Below are 19,123 nucleotides of genomic sequence, written 5' to 3' on the forward strand. Positions count from 1 at the left end.
ACTCAGCGAGGCCACTGGCTGCTGATTTATTGATTGCCTTGAAATAACAGCCCAATCTAATACTGGCTGACCGAAAGTCAGATAGATAGTTGTTATTCATAGGATTTCTTGTTTCCTCTTTCCCACACGGCCCGTCTCGGGCTCTGCCACCTTCTGTTATTAGATTACTCAGAAAGTACATTTATCACGCCCGCTCCCGCCCCATTGCCCAGATGAAGGCCCAGGGACGTGGGGGCCTAGCTGGGATGTCCTGGGTGGCAGAGTGGTCCCCAAAGGGCTGGGGCATGGGTCCCTTTCCTGGCCCCCCAGGACTGCACTGTGGCTACGGAAGTGGAGGAGTGTGGCCTCTGGGCTGAGGTCTGGTGTATCTCCTTGGACACATCAGTCAGCCCCACGGAAGCCAGTGAAAGCTCCTCCTTTGGAGGATGGACTCAGGAATCTGGGGTGCCGTGTGCAGAAGAGTCTACCAGGGTATATGACATTGGGAGCTGTTCTCTGTCTCTAGAGCTCAGGTGCGACAAGGATTGGACTTAAAAATCAGCTTCACTGAGGTGTAGTATACATATGCTACAGGGCACACATTTCAGGGGCATAGTTTGAGTCCTGGCCAAGGTGTCTGCCCGTGTGACGCCCGCTCCCATGGAGGCACAGAGCATTTCCTTGCCCACAGCATCCTCCCCTGTACCCTCCCATGTGGCTCCCTCCCCTCCCCGGCCCCACCCACTCTGTGCTCCAGCAGGTTCTGCCCTCCAGCGGGTTCTGCCATGGCTAGAACTCCACGTCAATGGAAGGAGGCAGAAGGCAGTCTTATATCTGGCTCCTTCTGCTCAGCATATCGTTGATGACAATTGACCCTTTGCACAACAGGACACGTTTTGTCTCTGCGTTCCGGATGGTATGGGGGCAGGTTTCTGAGAACCAGCGCCAGCCTCAGGAGTGTCGAATGTTACCTGCTCCCACGGCCGTCTCCTTCCACAGCTGGACAAACAGCTCCAGAGAGCGAGAGAGATAGAGAGACAGAGAGAGAAAGAAACTGGTCTGGAACATGGAGGGTACACCGGCAGGTCTGGGGCCAGCATCTAGTGGGCCCAGTGGTTCCCCCTCCTACGCTTTCCAGACTGGGCCTGCAGGAACAGTCCCAAGCCCCTTGGGTGGAAGTCGGTGACGCCTTATGTCATTTGTAACTGATTTCAGTGTCCTTTTGAAAGCATTATCCCGTCAGCTGGGAGGGGGAAAAAAAATCAATAGTCTTTCTAACTGTATCTTAAAATCAGTCACAAGGAACAAGGTGTGCAAAAGAGAGCTTGTTCGAAAAACAAGTAGCTCACTGGAAGGGTGGAGAGAGGGGCCTTCCCTGGGTGGAAGGAGTACTGGATCAGGAGCCCAAAGGTCATTCTGCTGCTCTTCTTTCTGGCTGTGTAACCTCACCAGTCTCTCTGAAAGGACTTCTCTTCACCCCTTCGTCTGTACCCCTTGGTTGGCTGCTTCAGAGGGTGTCTTCCCCGGGACCTTCAGGAGGAACCCTGTGCAGGCCACACAATCTGTCTTAATGTCTGACCACCCCAGACGCCCTCCAGATTTAGGACCAGGCACATAGATGGCAAATCTACTCCATGAGCTCCCTGAGGGCAGGCCTGCTGGTTTACCTACTTCTGAGCCCCCCACTCACTGCGGTTGAGTTGGGTTGAATCCTACCAGCAAGCAACGTGATTCAGCTACATAAAAAGCTTTTGTGAATGAAAGGAGATTAGAAAGAGAGTGAAGACTATGGACAGAATGGGAGAAGATACTTGCGAATCAGATATCTGATAAAGATCTACTACCCAGAATATATAAAGAACACTTACAGCTCATTAACAAAGATAATCAACCCAATGGAAAGAATGGCAAAGGACTCCAACAGACTCTTCTCCAAAGAAAACATACAAATGGCCAGTAGGTGCATGGAAAGATGTTTCGTGTCATCCATTAGTGTGTGGGGATCCCAAATGAGGCGGCTTGCCACTTCTCACCCACTAGAGTGGCTACAGCTTTTGTTGTTGTTGTTGTTGTTGTTTGTAAATGGGAAATACCAAGTGTTGGCGAGCATGGGGAGAAATCGGAACCCTTACACTCCTGGCTGGCATGGAAAAATGGTGCAGCCACTGTGGAGAACGGTCTGGAAGTTCCTCAGTAAGTTAAAAATAGATTTACCTTATGACCCCATAATTCCGCTGCTGGGTATACCCCCAGAAGAAGCGAAAACCTGTGTCCACACAAACTTAGATGTGGGTGTTCACAGCAGCCTGGTCCCTAGTAGCCAAAGGACAGAAGTGACCTGAATGTCCATCACCTGCCACACGGGTAAACAGAATGGTCTCCGCACACAACGGTATGTTTTTCGGTCATAAAGTCGCATGCGACAGCGTGCATTAACCTCAGGAACATTACGCTGAGTGAAAGCCAGCTGCAGAAGGCCCCAAGGTTCTGTTTATCCCCCTTTTGGAAGAGGGAAACCCACAGACATGGAGAGTAGACATGGAGCGAGAGGTTGCCGGGGGCTGGAGACGGGGAGGCAGAGTGACAGCTAACAAGTATGAGGTTCCCGTGTGGGGTCTGGAATTAGACCCTGGTGATGGCTGCACAGTGGAAAAAGACTTCGAATTTTATCCTGAAATGTTTTTTTGAAAACCTCAAGTTGCCCACAAGAAGCGCACCCTGTGCCCGGCCCTGCCTTCCTCCCACCAGGCCCCCTGCGGGCCCTGGGTGCAGCCTTCAGAGCCTCTGGAATGCTCAGCCCTCGCTTCCGCTTCCCAAGTGAAGCCTGAGCTTCCCATGGGGTCAGCAGGGGCCGCCTGTCTGGAGCCAGACAAAGGGTTTGTTTACCTTCTGGGAAAATGGGGGGGGTGTCAACAGCTGATCTACAATTGCGGGGAAGGCCCAGGAGTAAACTTCCCATAACCCCAGCCGTCCCCCACCCTCGCCCCCCACCACTCAGGCTCTGAGGACAGGCCCGGGGAGCCACCTTCTCCAGGGACAGAGTCAGAGTTGGTGGCCTTGGGCCAAATCACAGGTGTGCCTGGAACCGCCAGTCACTCTCTGGGACCCAGTGCCGGGAAGGGCTGGTGCGAGGTGGGAAGTGGCACTGGGCGGCAGAAGAAGAGCGGCTGAGGCCGTAGTGGAGATACTGGCCCCAGGAGCCCCGGGGACCTCATCCTCCTGCAGTCCTTCTGGGACCATAGTGGGCCAGTGGGGGCCCTCGAGACCCTCCGTGTATGACACACGTACACATATGTTCAAGTTCAGGGCCCAGGTGGGTGACCTGCTCACATAACCACAGAGCGACCACCTCGACTCCCCAGCATCCCTGACTGTGGATTTGCCTCTGTGCGCCCCGCCTAACCCGGCCTCCACCCGCAGGGGCAGGGGGAGCGCCCCTCCCCACTCTCTGCCCACAGGTGCAGGGGAAGCCCAGCGTGGCGGCTTGTGCACCTGAGGAAGGTGGGCTGGTGCAGACGAGCAGAGCCGGCTGATCACCGTGCTCTGTGTGCGCTGTTGAAGGTTGCAAGGCTAGATACGATTAGTGCGAAAACCTGCAACAAGGATTCCGTGGCTAAAATTAAAAACTTGGAAATCTGTGCCTGGCGGGGTGCTGGGGTAGCAGGGGTGAGGGTGTGGGTTGCCCCTTCTTGGCCTCCCTCTCCCCCCCGGGCGATGAGAGCATCCTGCAGGTGGGATGTTGGCCCCGGGGCTGTGCTCTCCCCTTGGCAGCTCCTGTCTGTACCCTCGCGGCCTGGCGTGGCCGTTGGGAACAGTGTTGGGCGGGACACTGGCTTTGCAGCAAGGCCCAGAAGCTGGTCCGAGCCCTGCTCCAACCCGGGTGTCTCTTCTGGGTTCGGCTCTCCTTCCGTTGCTCCGTGTGTGTTGTGTGTTTCCAGAAGGACCACGCGGTCCACCTGGCAGGACTAGAGGAAACCCCTGCGGGGCTGGCCCGAGTTCCACAGGCAACTGCTTCTTGTAACTCTCCCTGCTTGACATGGGGATCTGCCCCCCGCATCCACGTGGGTCCCGGATTCTCTGCAGCAAACGTCTTACGTTGCCTCCTCTCTTCTGCACTGTTTAGGTTGCGAGATGGGAACAGAAAACCCGCCAGCTGAGCAGGGCCTTCCGATCCCCCTACCTGGCCTGCTACTCCCTGGGCGCTGCCATTTTGCTCCTGAACGTCCTGCGCTCACACTGGTAAGCTCCCCCAGACCGCCTGGCCAAAGCCTGGCATCCATGGCGTGCAAAGGGGCAGCCACTGCCGGTGGTATGAGGCTGTCCACCGAGATGCGGGGAGCACTGTGTCTGCACCCGGGGAATTCTCTCCAAGCCTTCCTGCCATGGCAAGTCACCCTTCCCTCGCTGGGCCATCAGACTCCTGTGGGCAGAGAAGTCCTTGTGGCCCCGGGAAGGGGACAGTGGCATGTGCCTGGGATCCGGGCGTGGAGGAGTGGGTTGGACAAGGCCAGGTGGTCCCCAGGCTCACATCCCCTGTCTCCAGTGTGTAGAGAGAGCTGCTGCGGGAGTCCCCTCCGGGAACGTCCGGGACAGAGGCAGGTGACACTCGGGGACGGGGCCTCATCCAGGCTCGGTCTGTGCCAGCGAGCTGCTCTTCTCATCGGTGGACTTGATATATTACTTTCCTGCTACCCAAGGAAGAGGACGGAGCAGGCGAGCTCCTTCTAGATGATGAAGCGCCGTCCCCAGCCGGTGGCGAGCACTCATGCTCAGATGGGAGACACGGCACCCTGCGGGCAGCAGGAGGGCGGTGAGAGCTCCTTCAGAGGTGGCCCAGCCTGGCCTGGCTGTCCCTGAGCCTTGGGTTCTCCCTCCTCGGTTCTGTGAGAACCGTGGTGGGCGGCACGCTAGCTTCTCGACTGAACTGTGGCCCATGCGGTGCTTTGACAAGACACTGGAGAACCCCCGTCCCTGACTTGTCGTGACAGATAAGCTCTGTGGGTGCCAGCCCCCACCTGGCAGTGGCCATCGGGGAGCCAAGGGGCAGCTGGTCCCCAGGTTCCCCTGTGGGTCCTGGGGTGAGAGGGGGTGGGGTGTGCGGGTGCAGCCTCAGTAGATGCCAAGGACGAGGGGGTGCTTGTTGACTGGGCCCTTCCCACTCCCACCCCGAGGGAGCCAGGGCCCCGGCCTTGCCTCTCTGTGTCCAGGACTCCTTTGCTGTACACCCCTGCTGCCTTCCTGCCATGGTGGGCTTGGCCTTCCGGGCGTGGGGAGAGGGAGTGTGGCTAGGAGAGGCCCCGCCAAGGCCAGCCTTCCCCATGGACAGTTGCTTCTTGGCCTTTTGGGCTCCCTGCTCATTGTCACATTACAGTGACAGCCCCAGCCGTGTCAGTGGGCTCTGGGTCACCTCTTCCCAGGCCCCTGGCAGGGACTGCACCCCATTCTCTTGCCTCACCTCTGGTTAGGTCTGGCCTCTTCTTGTGCATTAGCCCTTGACATCCGCGGCACCTGCCAGAGCCCCAGGTGACCCCCCGCTCCAGCCCAGCTCCTGCAGAGCCCCGAGGCCGTTCGTTGGTACAATGTAAGACCACGTGACAGTGAGCCCCAGGAGTGTCAGGCCTGTGCCTGTCCTGTGAGCCAGTCGATGGCCAGGGCCAAATGCTGCGCCTTGCTCAGAGGTGATCAGTGAGCACTCGGGCTCAGTACAGAGGATCGAGCCTGCACTGGGAGCCTGGCTGACCCCTGACCCTGGGGAGAGAGGTCACAGGGTGGCTCAGAGGCGCCAGCGCCATCTGAAAGTGGAAGAGTGCTCTAGATGTGGAAACAAGAGGCTCACTTCTTGGCCCTGTCCCTCTGTCCCCTGGGCCTCCTTCGAACTGTGCTCGCGGTGCCAGGACTCCGGGAGACCTGGCCTTCTCTTTTGCTGCACTCTCCCGCGGGTCTGTGGCTGCCCAGGATGCTGGGGGCGGGGGGGGGGGGACTGGCCCACCCAGGCCTGTGCCTGTGCTGCCCACCGTGGCCTCCCAGCCTCAGGGTCCTCAGCTCCCTGGGCAGGAGAAGTCTCTCCTAGCATGGTGGCACAGGGGCCCTTGTCACCGCCCGTCCTCCCTGGGACGTCAGTTACCTGTTCTTGGTGTCTTCTGGGAGGCTGCTTCCATCCCTTTTCTGAGCAGGGCCCGGGATGGGGCTTGCTTAGCAGAACCGGGTGGTGGCTGTCTTGGAGCAGCAGGCCTGGGTCCGGTCCCGATCTTGTCATTGTGCAGACTCATGTGTGTGTCACCACGCTCGTAACCTTTTGTTTCTGGACCCTGCCACGCTTGGCCCTGACCAGAGGGCTCCTGTGAAGTGGATGGCGGGGGGGACTGCCACCTGCATGTGCCTGTGCACCCCCAGTGATCCTGCGGTGTCCCTGGCCTGGAGGGGCACGGGCTGGGCGGGGGTGGCCTGTGGGGTCAGGCCACAGCCAGGATGAGGTGGGAAAGAAGGCACCCCAAGGTTCCCAGAGCCAGGGCAGTGACATCATGGATCAGGTTTTCGATTCACAGGGGCTACTCTGCTCTCCTAGCTAACCTCCCTCACCGCGCAACTTAGGGAAACCATCACTTCGGGTCCCTGCAGCAGCCGAGGGAGGGCACTGGGAGGGACAGGGGCGTGGAGGAAGGTGCCCTTCCAGCAGAGAAGCTGCGTGGGTGGCCACCAGCCCCTTCGTGTCTGCTCTGGGCAAGAGGCCCACATCCCGCCTTGGCTGCAGGGGACCTTTGGGCGCCCTGTGCTGTGTGCTAGCCTTCCCCCCTGCCCATGGGGTCCCTCCCTCAGTGACTCTCAGACCCCGCCGACCTCCTTCCTTCTTCCCCAGCCCCCACCCAGGCCTGTAGCCCAGCCCTGTTAGCTCCTTCCCAGCTCAGCAGATTTCCCTTTGCTTTCTTCCCTCGGGAACATTTGCCCACAGGGCCTGCAGACACTCGCCGCCTCTGGAATGAATGAATGAATGAATCCCTTACCCTCTCTGTTCTTTCTCCCCGCTGGTGTTGAACTCGTCCAGCATTGGCAAACTGTGCTCCCAAGGCCCACCCTGCTAGCCACCCGCCTTTTTATGTCCCATGAGCTACGCTAGAACCTCATACCAGTGGAATTACACGGTATTTGTTCTTCTGCGTCTGGCTGATTTCCTCAGCAGAATGTCGTCAGGGCTCCTCCCTGTTGGAGCACAGGTCAGAAGTGGCTTCATAATGCCCAGCCAAATAAGCCAGACACAAGGACTCATCCTGTGTGATTCTGCTTACATGTGGGGTCTGAAAAAACCCCAATATATAGAACAGAGAGTCGGTTTGTAGTTGCCAGGGCCTGGGTTGGGGGGCGGGGAACAGGGAGTTGTTGGCCGGAGGGCACGAACTTCTAGTTAGAAAATGACTAGGTTCTGGCAAATCGAATGCACAGCGTTCAAACTATAGTTAATACCGTCTTGTATACTTGAAAGTTGCTGAGAGAGAGGAGATCTTAGAAATTCCCACCACAGACACATGCACACGCACGCACATTGACTGTGTGAGGTCATACTCGCTAACCAACCTTATTGTGGTCATTGTTTTATAATGTATGCATACATCAAGTCATCATGCCATATGCCTGACACTCACCCAAAGTTAGGTGTCAGTTATATCTCAATAAAACGGGGACAAAATCAAGGCACTTTTAATTTTTTTTTTTTAAAAGAGTGTCCTTCTATAGTTTTGCATGTAACTGTTTGGGGAACTGTACCGTTTCCTACAGCCGCTGTACCAATTTCCCTGCCCATCCGCGGTGCACAAGGGCTCCCATTTCTCCACATCCTTGCCAGTGTTTGCAGTTACTATTTTTTCTTTCTTTTTTATTTCTTCTTCTTCTTTTTTTTTTAAAGATTTTATTTATTTATTTGACAGACATAGATCATAAGTAGGCAGGGGGGTGGGGGGAAGGAAGCAGTCTCCCTGCTGAGCAGAGAGCCTGATGTGGGTCTCGATCCCAGGACCCTGGGATCATGACCTGAGCTGAAGACAGAGGCTTTAACCCTCTGAGCCACCCAGGTGCCCCCCTCTTTTTTTGAGGGTAGGGCAGGGGCAGAGGGAGAAGGAGAGAGAGAATCCCAAGCAGGCTCTACAGTCAGCACGGAGCCCAACGCGTGGCTCGATCCCACAGCCCTGAATTCATGACCTGAGCCAAAGTCAAGAGTCAGACCCTCAACCAGTGGAGCCCCCCAGGCTCATGTTATAATTTTTTCAAAACAGCCATCCTTAAGAGTATGAACTGTTTTGATTTGCATTCCCTTGAGCATTTTTTTTTCATGTGCTTATTGGCTATCTGTCTATATTCCTTTGAGAAGTGTCTATTCAAGTCCTTTGCTCATTTTTTAATCAGGTTGTTTGTCACCACTGAGTTATACAAATGCTTACATTTTAAGTGGTTCTCTGAGCCTCTACAGGATATCCCAGGTTTTGCCTCTCAGCCTTCAAAACTGAAAATCTTTATTCTCTGGCCTTTTGAGAAATAGTTTGTCCACCCCTGGGCTAGTTGCTGACTGAGGTTCCTTCTAGCTCATTCAGAGGCATAATTTTATGATTTTCCATATCAGGTGTCAGCAGACTTTTTCTGTAAGGGCCGGATTGTAAGTGTTTTTGACTCAAGGGCCATAGAATCTCTGTTGTGACTCCCGGAGATGGCACGTCAGTGCGTGAAGATATGCGTGTGGCTGGGTTTCAATAGAACGGAATTTACGAGAACCATCGGCAGGGCCAAATTTGGCCATAGGCTGTGGTTTGCCCGCTCCTGCGTTCCATGAAAGGAAAGTCCCATTGCTGCTTTTGTGTATCCATATCCACCTGGTGGATGCCATCCCGGACCCCGGGAGGGAGTGTGAGTCAGAGCAGCCTGGGGAAGGGGCAGGTGCCCTGGGCTGCCTCAGCTCTGCTCCCGATGGGCGGGCCTGGAGCAGGTCACTTAGGCTCTCTTGGTCTCCTGTGTGAAGTGGAGTGGGAGTCTGGAGTCACCCGTCCTCACTGACCAGCTCCTCTTGGAGTGTCTGGCCATGCAGGGGAATCCTGGGTTGAGCCGATGCCATCCTGCCCCGGGCGCCATTTTGTAGTAACATGGATGGGGTGGTGATGTGGGCAGAAATCCATGCTCTACTCGGGAGCCAGTAGGAAGTGGGTAAAGGAGGGACCGCTCTGCCTGGATGCCAGCAGGAGGCAGGACACTCGGGGGCCCCGGGTCTCTGGTTCCCTGATGGGGGCGCCTCCTTCCTGCAGGCCCCCAGCCCAGCACTGTGGGTTCCTAGGAGACCAAGAGGACAGGCCCCCAGCAACCCAGCTCCAGACATGTAGACACCCGCAAAGAGCTCCCTGCCTCATTCTTGCATCCGGGGCCTGGGGAGAGCTGGGAAGAAGTCCTCCCCATGCCCCGCTTCTTGTAGCTGATAGCTCCTCTGCTCGGCCTCCTTCCCGGCTTCTTGTTCTTGGCTTTGGCCTGGCCCCGTGTCTGACTTCCGGCCCATGACTTTTCTCCCAGTTGGACCTGCCATACCAGGAAGTTTCTGGGACGACAGGGAATGTGCTCACAGGCAGGACTGCTTTCTCCGCTCACCTTCCCCAGCAGCAGGCACTTTCCCTCCTCCCGGGCCCTCTGCCACTTGTCCTTCCCTCTGCCGCATGGAGTGATGTCGGGGCGTGGAGCTTCCAGAAGACGCTTGTGAGAATCCTGGCAAGACCCCCTCCTGCCTGTAGCCTTCTGCCATTCCCCGCCCCCTTATTTTCCTGAGCGCCCTTTCTCATATGTGCCTTTGATTCCTGTGTGTTTTCTTTTTCTTTTGTGGTAAATAATACATATAACAGGTAATTCACCATTTAGCCATTTCAGAGTGTACAGGTCTTGTAACAGCGATGTTTAGAACACTTGCGATGTTGGGCAACCCCTTTTGTCTAATTCCAGAACTTTGTCACCCCAGATGAAAACCCTGTACCCATTAAGCACATGTCCCCCCACCCCCATCCCCGGGCACTGGAAAATCCGAATTGGCTTTCCTGACCTGTGGGTTTGCCTGTTCTGGCCATTTCCAGTGTGTCTGTCCTTCTCTCCTTAAGCCAGAACTTCCGTGGTGGGGTGGTGGGCGGCGAACGCACACATGTCGGTGGGTGGGTGGGGGGACTGTTGAATGGAGCACAGAGCATGTGCCTGGTAAAGCCCTGGGCAGGGGTGTCAGGAAAGCGCTAGGCTGCGGGTCTTTCAGGCATGAAACCAGGGCCCCGTGGTGGTGGCCGGTCCAGAGGGGCAGGGCCAGGCATCCGTGTCAGCTGGTCTGCCCCAGCCAGGCGACCAGAGGTGGTCTGGGGGCCGCCAACAGGATACGTGGGCTCCTTATTGGGAAGCCATCGGTGCAGACCTGTTCACTCTGGCTGTGGAGCGTGAGGGAGACGGAGGCCTGGGGAGCCCCTGGGGGGCATCTGTTGAAGCCCCTGCCCTGCTGGCTGCATCCCCTGCAGAGCCTGACAGCCTGGAGCCAGCATGACACAGCGTGGCCCCAGTCCCACCCCGCCACCTCCTCCGGGGGGAGCAGCCTCAGGGCACCAGGGAGCCTCTGCTGTATGGACCAGCTGCTCAGTGGTGCCCATGTTCCAGCACGCTGCAGCACTGCCTGGGGTCCTGTGGAAACGGGGTGGGGGGTGTGCCAGCATGGGGGCTGGCAAGCAGGAGCAGGCGGCCTCCTCGCACAGGCTAGGGTACACGTTCGGCAGAAACGGGGTTGGGCCGCAGCCAGGGGAGCAAACCACCTGCTCCTCCGGGTAGTAGTTGCCTGGGTGCAGGCCCCGCCCCCCTGCCTGTGCATGGGCTGGCCACATCGCTGGGGCGTCCCCGCATGGGTGGCTCTCTGTCCCGGTGGCATCCGTGTGCTGGTCATTGCTGCATCCAGGGCTCTTCAGGGACTGCTCACAGGATGAGGTCGGGACAGGCCCAGTGGCCGGGTGGCCGCACCGAGGAGCACACCAAGGCTGCCCCAAGTTCACTGTCGAGGGGGGCTGTCAGAAGGGCCAGTGAAAATGTGGGGGCTCCCCAGGCTCAAGGAATGTGATCCTGGTTGCTGGAGGCCCTCCAGGGCTAGTATCTTCACTGCTTGGGGGCACGTGGTCCTCCCCACAGCGTGGGGCTCGGCTGCTAGGCTGGCGGGAGAAAGTCTGACTTCTTTCTTACTTCCAGAGCCTCTTTGAAAGGCTCCTCCATTCCATCCCCACCTGGCCAGCATAAGTCTCCTTTTCGATGAACTGCAATTACATCTGGAAATGCCCCTCACCTGTGTTCGCAGGGCATCCCACAGCCAGGGGGAGGGATTCTGCAGGCCTGCATGCTGAAGTCCCGTGGAGATCTGCCTGCCCCATGGTGGAAGGGAGTTCTGGGCGCAGGGAGCAGGAGGCATGGCTGGGGTCAGCCTTGGCTGTGCAGGTGGTGCGGTCACTGAGGTTTGCCGTGGGGCAGGGCCTCAGGTAGAGGTCTGGTCAGAGTGGAGGGGCTCCAGAAGGAGGCAGGTGAAGACCAAGGCCAGAGCTGGGAGCCCCAGAGGTCCATGCAGACTTAGAATCTGGAGATGGGGCAACCGATGGATGTGGGAATGAGGGGTTTCCCTCAGACACCTTTTATCAACTGGTGCCCAGAGTTCTGTCATATCCTGCCCGGCCTGTGAGCTGTGGCCAGGGCCTGTGTGCTCTGCCCCCCCTACCCCATCAGCGCAGGCAGGAGAGGTGGGAGCAGCCGGAGAGCTGGCTGCCTGACCAGGAGTGTGGCCAGGCAGGCTGGGTTAGGCTACCCTGAGGCAAAAGGGGCCTGGCTGTGGGATTTTGAGTAGGTTGTGGGCTGGCGGGACACACAACCTATTTCAACAGGGTGGGCCCAGATGTTGGGGTCGGGGCCCAGGTAGAGGGCGCTCTTCCCTCCAGGGCAGTGGGGGCCAAGGACTTACAGCTGGGAAGGCAAATACAGGACCCTGCCCCTGCCCACTCACCTCCCCAGTGCCCCACCTCCACTCCATCTGTTTCCTTATTGGTAAGATAAGACAGACCCTCTCTTGGCCGTGATGGGTTTGGGAAATGCTTTGAAAAGGTGCTGTGTTCATTCAAGGTACAGCATCCTGGCCTTAAATTCTCGCTGTGTGACGATTTCGTAGTGGGTGACGTGGGTGAGCGTTTTTGTTTTGTTCTGTTTTAGTACGTATAGGTCCATTTTAATGTGGATTAGGGAAAAATAAGTCCGCCCACCAGAGGCCCATGTTCATGGATAGTTTTGCGTAACTTGGCTGAACAGCCAGACGCCAGCTACCCTAAGCCTGGGAGGTAGAGTCTGAAGGCCGCTGCCGCTCAGGTTTGCCTGGACGACCCGGTGGGGACGCCCTTGAAGGACCGGAGTCTGTCAGTGGCGGTCCGTTGCAGGCAGACACGGGGACAGGCCTGTCGCGGGGCTGTGGGCGCCGCGTGTGCGGCGGGGACACAACGGGCTGACACACCCTCTGTTTGCCTCCACCCTGGATTCCCGGCTTTCAGGGGAGCAGAGCGCAGACATCCTCAAGTCACACGGGTGACCGAAAGCTCAATCCAGTTTTATAAAAATAGAACCCGAGACAAATGGATGAGTCTCTCCACTCCCACCCCCAGTGCGGAATCTTTCCGAAGGAAATTGCCTCCTACTACTTCACTCTATTACGGAGAGCGTGGCTCACAGAGCCACTCATCCCTCCATTAATTTTCCGTGGGGAATGGACTGTGCCTTCTGGCTTAATGGAGGAGCTGGAACACCACAGGTCACCTGATCGGGGCCGGGCCCTGCCATTCCAGGAACCCTGACGCCTGTGGGGCCCGGCGGCGCACGGGGCGTCTGAACAGAGCTCCTGGGAAGGGCATCGCCTGCCGTCTGTGCTAACCCCAGACAGCAGCCCCCTCGTGCTTTGCAGGGAGTGGGAAAGTGCTTCTCTGTGGGCCCCTCTCTTCCTCCCTTCCCACTGGTGAAGGACTACGAGAGGGGCCACGGGTGGGCCCCTGGGGCGAATCCGGGGCCGTCACCCACACTTCAGGGCCTTCTCCTTCCCATCACCGGCCCGAGATCTGCCTTTTCTTAGGAATCTCCATCTGCTTCCAACCAGATGGCTTTAACAGCAAGGCCGTCCCCCTGGGAAGCTGCTCCTGCCCCGCAAGCCAGAGGTCAGAGTGAGAACTTTCCACTTTCATCTGCCGCCGTGCTAGGCGCACTCAGGGTCAGGGGACTTGCGTGCTTCTTGGAGGATGCGAGGGATTCTGGCAGAGGAGCATGACACCGAGGCCGGCTTCTCTGGAACCCCGTATCTGGTCCCATCCGGGCTGTGACTGGGCTTGGTGGCCCAGCCCCGGGACTGCCCCCGCCCCCGCGGCCATGGCGGCTGCTCTCCACTCTGTGCGCCCGCAGCCGTACTGCCCACTCGAGGGCACCGCCCGGGCTGGACGACCCCAGGCTGAGGTCTCTGCAGGAGGCTGCGTGCGCCCCAAGCTCCTGGGCCAGGCTCTGTTCCCAGCCTCTGCTGGGGCTGTTCCTCTTTCTGGAATGCTCTCCCCACCCATCATCCCCTTCTCCTGGGGAATGTCTTCATCTGATCCCAGCTTTAGCCTAGCTGTGGCCTTCTGGGCCCCTTGTCCCCTGTGGCCATCGTGTGGCACGTGGTGTTTCATCACATGGTGTCACCCTGCCTGCACACCTGTCCCTCCCGCTGTGCACAAGCCCCACAGGCAGAGCCTGACAGGTTTCGTGCTTACCAGAGTGGGCACAGCCACTGGCCGCGGCTCCAAACGGGGCGACAGGGCGTTACTGTCGCTGTCACACAGAGGCAGACGCCAAAGCTCCGGGTACCCAAGTCTGTCTGAGCATGAATGCTGTTCTTCTGCCAGGAGCTCTTTCGGTGGGCTGCCATGGGGGGCCCCCCAGAGCACTTGAGGTAGATGGGTGTGCTGGGCTGGTCAGAGGGTGCCCGCCGTGCCTCATGTCCCTAGATTTGGGGGCCACGGTCAGCCCAGGCAGGGAGGAGCAGGTGCCTGAGCTATGTTGAGGGAGGTGGAGCCCAAGAGCCAGGCAGGGGGCGGGTACCCCAGTCCAGCCCCCACCACCCACCACCCCCACGCGCATATATACACATTCACTCTCTGCGGGGAGGGGCCGGGGGGGGTCCTTCGTGCCCTGGTTGCCAAGGAGCCAGGGGCCTGCAGGTGAGCCCCTGGCAGGGCCCGCACCCTCCTACAGACAGCAGGGATGGGAGGGTGCCGAGGCCGAGTGCTGAAGCTGCCTGCTCCGGGACCGGATCTGCTGGGTCTGCGGGGTTGAAGGAGCTGCTGGGTCTGCGGGGTTGAAGGGGCGCCTGGGTCACAGGGCTGCCCGGTGTGTGAGGACCAGTGGTTTACCAGAAAGTCAGGTGAGGGCCTTCAGGGGTGGGGCATGGGAGTGTGCGTGACCCTGAGTCATCCCAGCAGCTCTGCCCGGATCTGCACAGTGGCCCTGAGCCGGGGCAGCAGGGAGGCGGAGGGAGGGCAGTGGTGGGCGGAGAGCTGGGGGTGTGGGCAGCGTGACCGGTGGCCGGGTGCTCCTTGATGTACATGCTGCTGCTGGACGGGTTGCCCTGCTGGCCTCTGCCGTAGGCGGAGAGTAAGACCGTGGACTTGGGGGCCGCTTTTCCTCCAGTTGGTGAAAATGTATCATAAGCCATCCTGCCTGGTATGTGCCAGATGCCGGGGTGATACTTGAGGGAAGGAGAAGCAGCCTCTGTTCTCCCAGAGCTGGAAGTAGTTGGAGGAGAATGTTCTGGAGAGGGGGTTTTTAGCTCAGTATCGGGATAGTTTTACAACAATTGGAATTTGCCAATGGAATGAATGAGTGAAGATGGTGAACTTGTTCTGCTTGAAAGAGCCTTGTGAATAGAGTTGCTTTGTGACGGATGGATGGATAGATACAGGATAGCTGATGGACAGATGCACGCACGGGTGGATGGATGCACAGACAGATGGATAGGTTCATGGATGGCTGACAGGTGGAAGGATGGATACATAGGGGATAGATTAATGGGTAGGTGCATGGATGGTTGGGTGGATGGGGGGTGGATGGTTGGAAGGAGGGGCGGATGGATGGATGGACAGAGGATAGACTCATGGATGGGGAGATGGTAGAGGGATCGGTGGATGGATGGATGGATAGAGGATAGACTGATGGATGGGTGACAGATGGTAGAGGATAGACTCGTGGATGGGCATGTGGACGGATGGGAGAGTGGATGGGTAGAGGCTAGCCAGGTGGTTGGCTGTGCGGGTGGGTAGCAGACAGTGAGTGGCCCTGCTAAGAGGTCCCTGGTACACAGTGGGTACAAGCAGTTGTCCTGCGAGAGGCAGGAGACCTCCGTGCTCTGAGGGTTACGATCATGGGGGAATGGGAAGTGAATGTTAGCAGTACACGTGTGCCCTTGCTCCCACAAATACCCTTTCCTTTGAGTGTGCCCTCCCGCGAGCACCAGTTCTCCGCTAGCGAGGCAGAGGCCCAGCGCGCTCCTGTGCGTCAGCATGAGTCCCGCCTGCAGCAGCCACGCAGGGAACCTGAACCTCCAAACCCACGAGCGTGGTCACCTGCCTTTGTCACTTGCTGGTCAACAAGGCCTTCGATGGCTTGGCCCCGACAGGAGCTTGCTAGGGCCGTTTGGACGTGGGGGGTAGACATAGGGAGCCTCTGAGGGGCCACCTGTGATGTGGCCAGCCCGGCACAGGAAACATGGGGGCCACAGAAGGGGTGAGCGTGCCCCAGGCTTCCCAGGGGCACTGGGTCCACCAGGGGCCTGGGATGCCACCCGCCCGTGCAGCATATGCCAAGTGCAGGGGGACACAGGTGCGGCCAGGGGCACGCAGCCGTTCCTTTTGGAGCCACACTGACCTTTGAAGTCCCGGTTGCTAACTAGACAGGAACCAGAGTTTGCAAACTGGTGGGCTGGACCTGGCCCACGGCCTTGCAGAGTCTAACATGGTTGTCATTCTCACCTGTTTCTAATAATTAGGGGATTTTAAATACAAGTCACGACTTCTGGCTTCTTGAAAACCAAAAATGTTAGCGGGTCCCAGGTTCCTCATTGTGGTCACTACCCTGCTGGCAGCAGGGGGCTGGGGCTGGAGGGAGCCCCTATCGGGCAGGGCTGTGCCGTCCACGTCCTCTGCACCCCACCCGCAGCCGACTTCGCTTGGTGTCACCTGCCCAGCCTCAGTGGACTCTGAGTCTAAGATCGCTGGATCGGCTGTTCTGGGGGTCACCCGGGGGATGCGGTGGGGGAGGGGAAGGGCAGGGCAACCCCTGTCCATGGCAGTGACCTCCTGACTCCCCCTGCTGCACAGCTTCACACAGGCCATGCTGAGCCAGCCCAAGATGGAAAGTCTGGATAACCCCACAGCCTACTGTGTGGGCCTCGCGCTCCTGGGAGTGGGGAGCACTTTTGTGCTCTCCAGTTTCTTCGCCCTGGGCTTCACTGGGACCTTCCTAGGTAAGACCCCGAGGGCTGGGGGGCCATGAGCAGATGCCCTCTGGGTCCCGGGGTGGGGTGGTGCCCGGCTGGTGTGTTGCTTTGCCCCTAAGTCTGAGGCTCTGGGCACTTTGCTTCTGCAGGCCCCTGCCTGTCCATGGTTAGCTGGGGAGGCTGGCCTGTCTCGTCCGGCCGGTTGGCTGCCAGGCCAGGTGGCATTGCCATTTGCTGCCCTTAGGCCACAAACCAGGGCTGGTGCAGGTCTGGAACGGGTAGGGGTTGGGGGCACGCCACTGTCCCTGCTCTGCGTTCCCCACTGCCTATGGCTCAGGGGCTTTTGGGCTCTAGTCCTTATGACATCAGCAACTTGCCCAAGAAGGAGTACAGCTGGGGGAGGCTTCCAGAGCAAGGCCATCTTGGGGACAGGGACAGAAAGGAGGAGGGAGCCCAGAGAGGGGGCACGTGGGAGGTGCCCACCCCTCCGATGGGCTAGGTCAGGGTTTCCTGGGTCCTCCCTGCTCTCAGCCCCTGGCCAACTTCACCGAACTGGCCTCAATTTCCTCCAGCGCCAGGGGCAGTCCCCAGCGCCCTCCTGGTCCGCCTGGGGCCTCTCCGTCCACAGTCACTTGGGGCCTGGGGTACTCAGGCTGCAGGGGAGAGCTGGGAGCTCTGAGGGTGCTGTGCTCGCAGGCAGAGGAGACTCAAGGGAGCAGCACGTGCAGGGGGTGGGAGCTGCGCCGGTCGCCCACCTGCAGCAGCGGGACCCTAGGCAGGTTACGCCTCATGTCTGGCTGGAGCTTTAGGTACCTAGGTCCCAGAGAGGGGCAGTAGGCGGGAAGGTGGGAAGAGGCGTTGGGAGCTCCTGGGTCTGCCTGGAGGGACCAATGCACTGGGGCGGGCAGTAGGGAGGCCCAGGAGCAAACCACAAGCTCCAGGCCAGGATGGCGGGCAGGTGGGCCTGTGTGTGGAGGTCTGGTCTGATCAGGGGTGGAGGTCAGGTGGGGGCCACGTCACAGGTGTCGCTGAAGGCCAGGCAGGGGCCTGAGGCTTCACTGCTGGGTAGGAGGACCTGGAAAGCTCTCCCAGCGACAAGGAGGTTGCACTGCTGGGGTCGTGGGGGAGGAAGGGCCACGGAGAAAAGAGGGGTCCTGTCCTGTCTGCCTCGGGTCCTCTGAAGACCAGGGTGAGTAGCCCAGCAGCACACAGGCGTGGCGCAGATGTGGGCAGAGAACTGGGAAGGGGCCACTGTGGGAGGTTAGGGTTGTTGGGGGGAGAATCGCCTGGGGGAGCCAGTCAGGATGAGCAGCCGGTGACTAGCCTAGCAGCCCAGGATGTAGGGCACGGTGGCTGGGTCCCTCCCATGAGTCAGCCCCAAAGCGGGTTTCTGTGCCATCCACCTCTGGGCCCACAGCCCCTTTCCTGCCTCCTGGGAAGAAAGCCTTCCGCAGCCTCCCGGGTGCCTCCTGTGCCCCTGGAGCCCTTTGTCTCCAGATAGCGGACTCCTCCCGCCTGCGGCTGCCCTACTTCTGTCTCCAATGAAGCTCAGAGGCATTTCTGGGGCGCGGAGGCGGGGAGGATGCGCCGGTGCCCTTTCGTGAGCAGCACGGTGCCCGCGGCCGTGCAGGCTGCCCATGGGCCTGCGCCGGACATGGCGTCTGTGCCTCTGTGCCCCTTAGAGCGGACTTGGGGGGAGGCCATGTGGCCACGTTTTGGAGTTGCCGGATGCTGGGCCAGGCTGGGGTCGGCCGTCTGACTCTCCGCTGTGACCAGCTGCTCTGGGCTCCTTGGCGGCCACAATTCCAGAGCTGACCTCCTGGGTGGTGGGTGGTCCAGGGTGGGGGAGTGGAATGGACCCCCTCATTTCCCCCCGCATGGGAGGCGCTCACCCAGGCAGAAATTGTGGGCAGCAGGCAGGCCTGCTTTTGAGAGTGGAAGGGTCTCTTTCAGGAGGTGACGTGAGCTAAGGGAGAAATGCCGAAGGAAGAAAGCCACTGGCTGGACAGAGAGCAGGGAAGGGCATCCCCAGCAGAGGGAACAGCATGTGCAAAGGCAGGGGAGAGGAGCAGATGGTGGGTGGGAAGGTCCTTGAAGGCGTCTGCATGCCTGTGGCCTGAGTGGGCCCAGCACCCAGGGTGTCCCTGGACGGGGTTAAACCTGCCCCCCAGCTGGCCTGGACCCTCCTGGAGGGCAGATCCCAAGGTGCCCACCCTGGGGTCTCCCTCAGGAATGGTGTGGCCAGCCTGTGAGCCTCCGGTCCTGCCCTGCCTCGTCCACAGGCGATTACTTCGGGATCCTCAAGGAGGCAAGAGTGACCACATTCCCATTCAACGTCCTGGACAACCCCATGTACTGGGGCAGCACGGCCAATTACCTGGGCTGGGCCGTCATGTGAGTACCGGGCCTGCCCCGTGGGCTGCCGCCTGGGGAGGCGGGGACGGCCTTCTGTCATTTGCGGGGCTGAGGTGATCCCCGGGACTTTCTTCTCCGCAGAAACAAGCTACATCCTAGAACAGGGGGATTAGCGAACTTCCTCCAGAAGGGCTGGAGAGGCGAGGCCCCCAGGCCCACATCTGCAGCTCCCAAGCAGCCGGGAGACAGTGGGTAAAGGAGGGACTATGGCCG

At 59.1% G+C, this 19,123-nt stretch overlaps 1 protein-coding gene across 6 annotated transcripts in view; it reads left to right on the plus strand.

Moving 5' to 3' along the window:
- PEMT (phosphatidylethanolamine N-methyltransferase) overlaps nt 1-19,123 on the plus strand; it is an 85,222-nt gene that overhangs the window by 63,077 nt on the left and 3,022 nt on the right. For all 6 annotated transcript variants that reach the window (XM_032841231.1, XM_032841230.1, XM_032841233.1 and 3 more), the window contains 3 exons: nt 4,103-4,218; nt 16,377-16,522; nt 18,778-18,889. In XM_032841231.1, coding sequence (XP_032697122.1) covers nt 4,103-4,218; nt 16,377-16,522; nt 18,778-18,889 — 374 coding nt within the window. The remainder of the gene's footprint in view (nt 1-4,102; nt 4,219-16,376; nt 16,523-18,777; nt 18,890-19,123) is intronic.

Source organism: Lontra canadensis, unplaced genomic scaffold, assembly GCF_010015895.1.
Source record: "Lontra canadensis isolate GAN:19392208 unplaced genomic scaffold, GSC_riverotter_1.0 scaffold122, whole genome shotgun sequence".
NCBI classification, from domain to species: Eukaryota; Metazoa; Chordata; class Mammalia; order Carnivora; family Mustelidae; genus Lontra; species Lontra canadensis.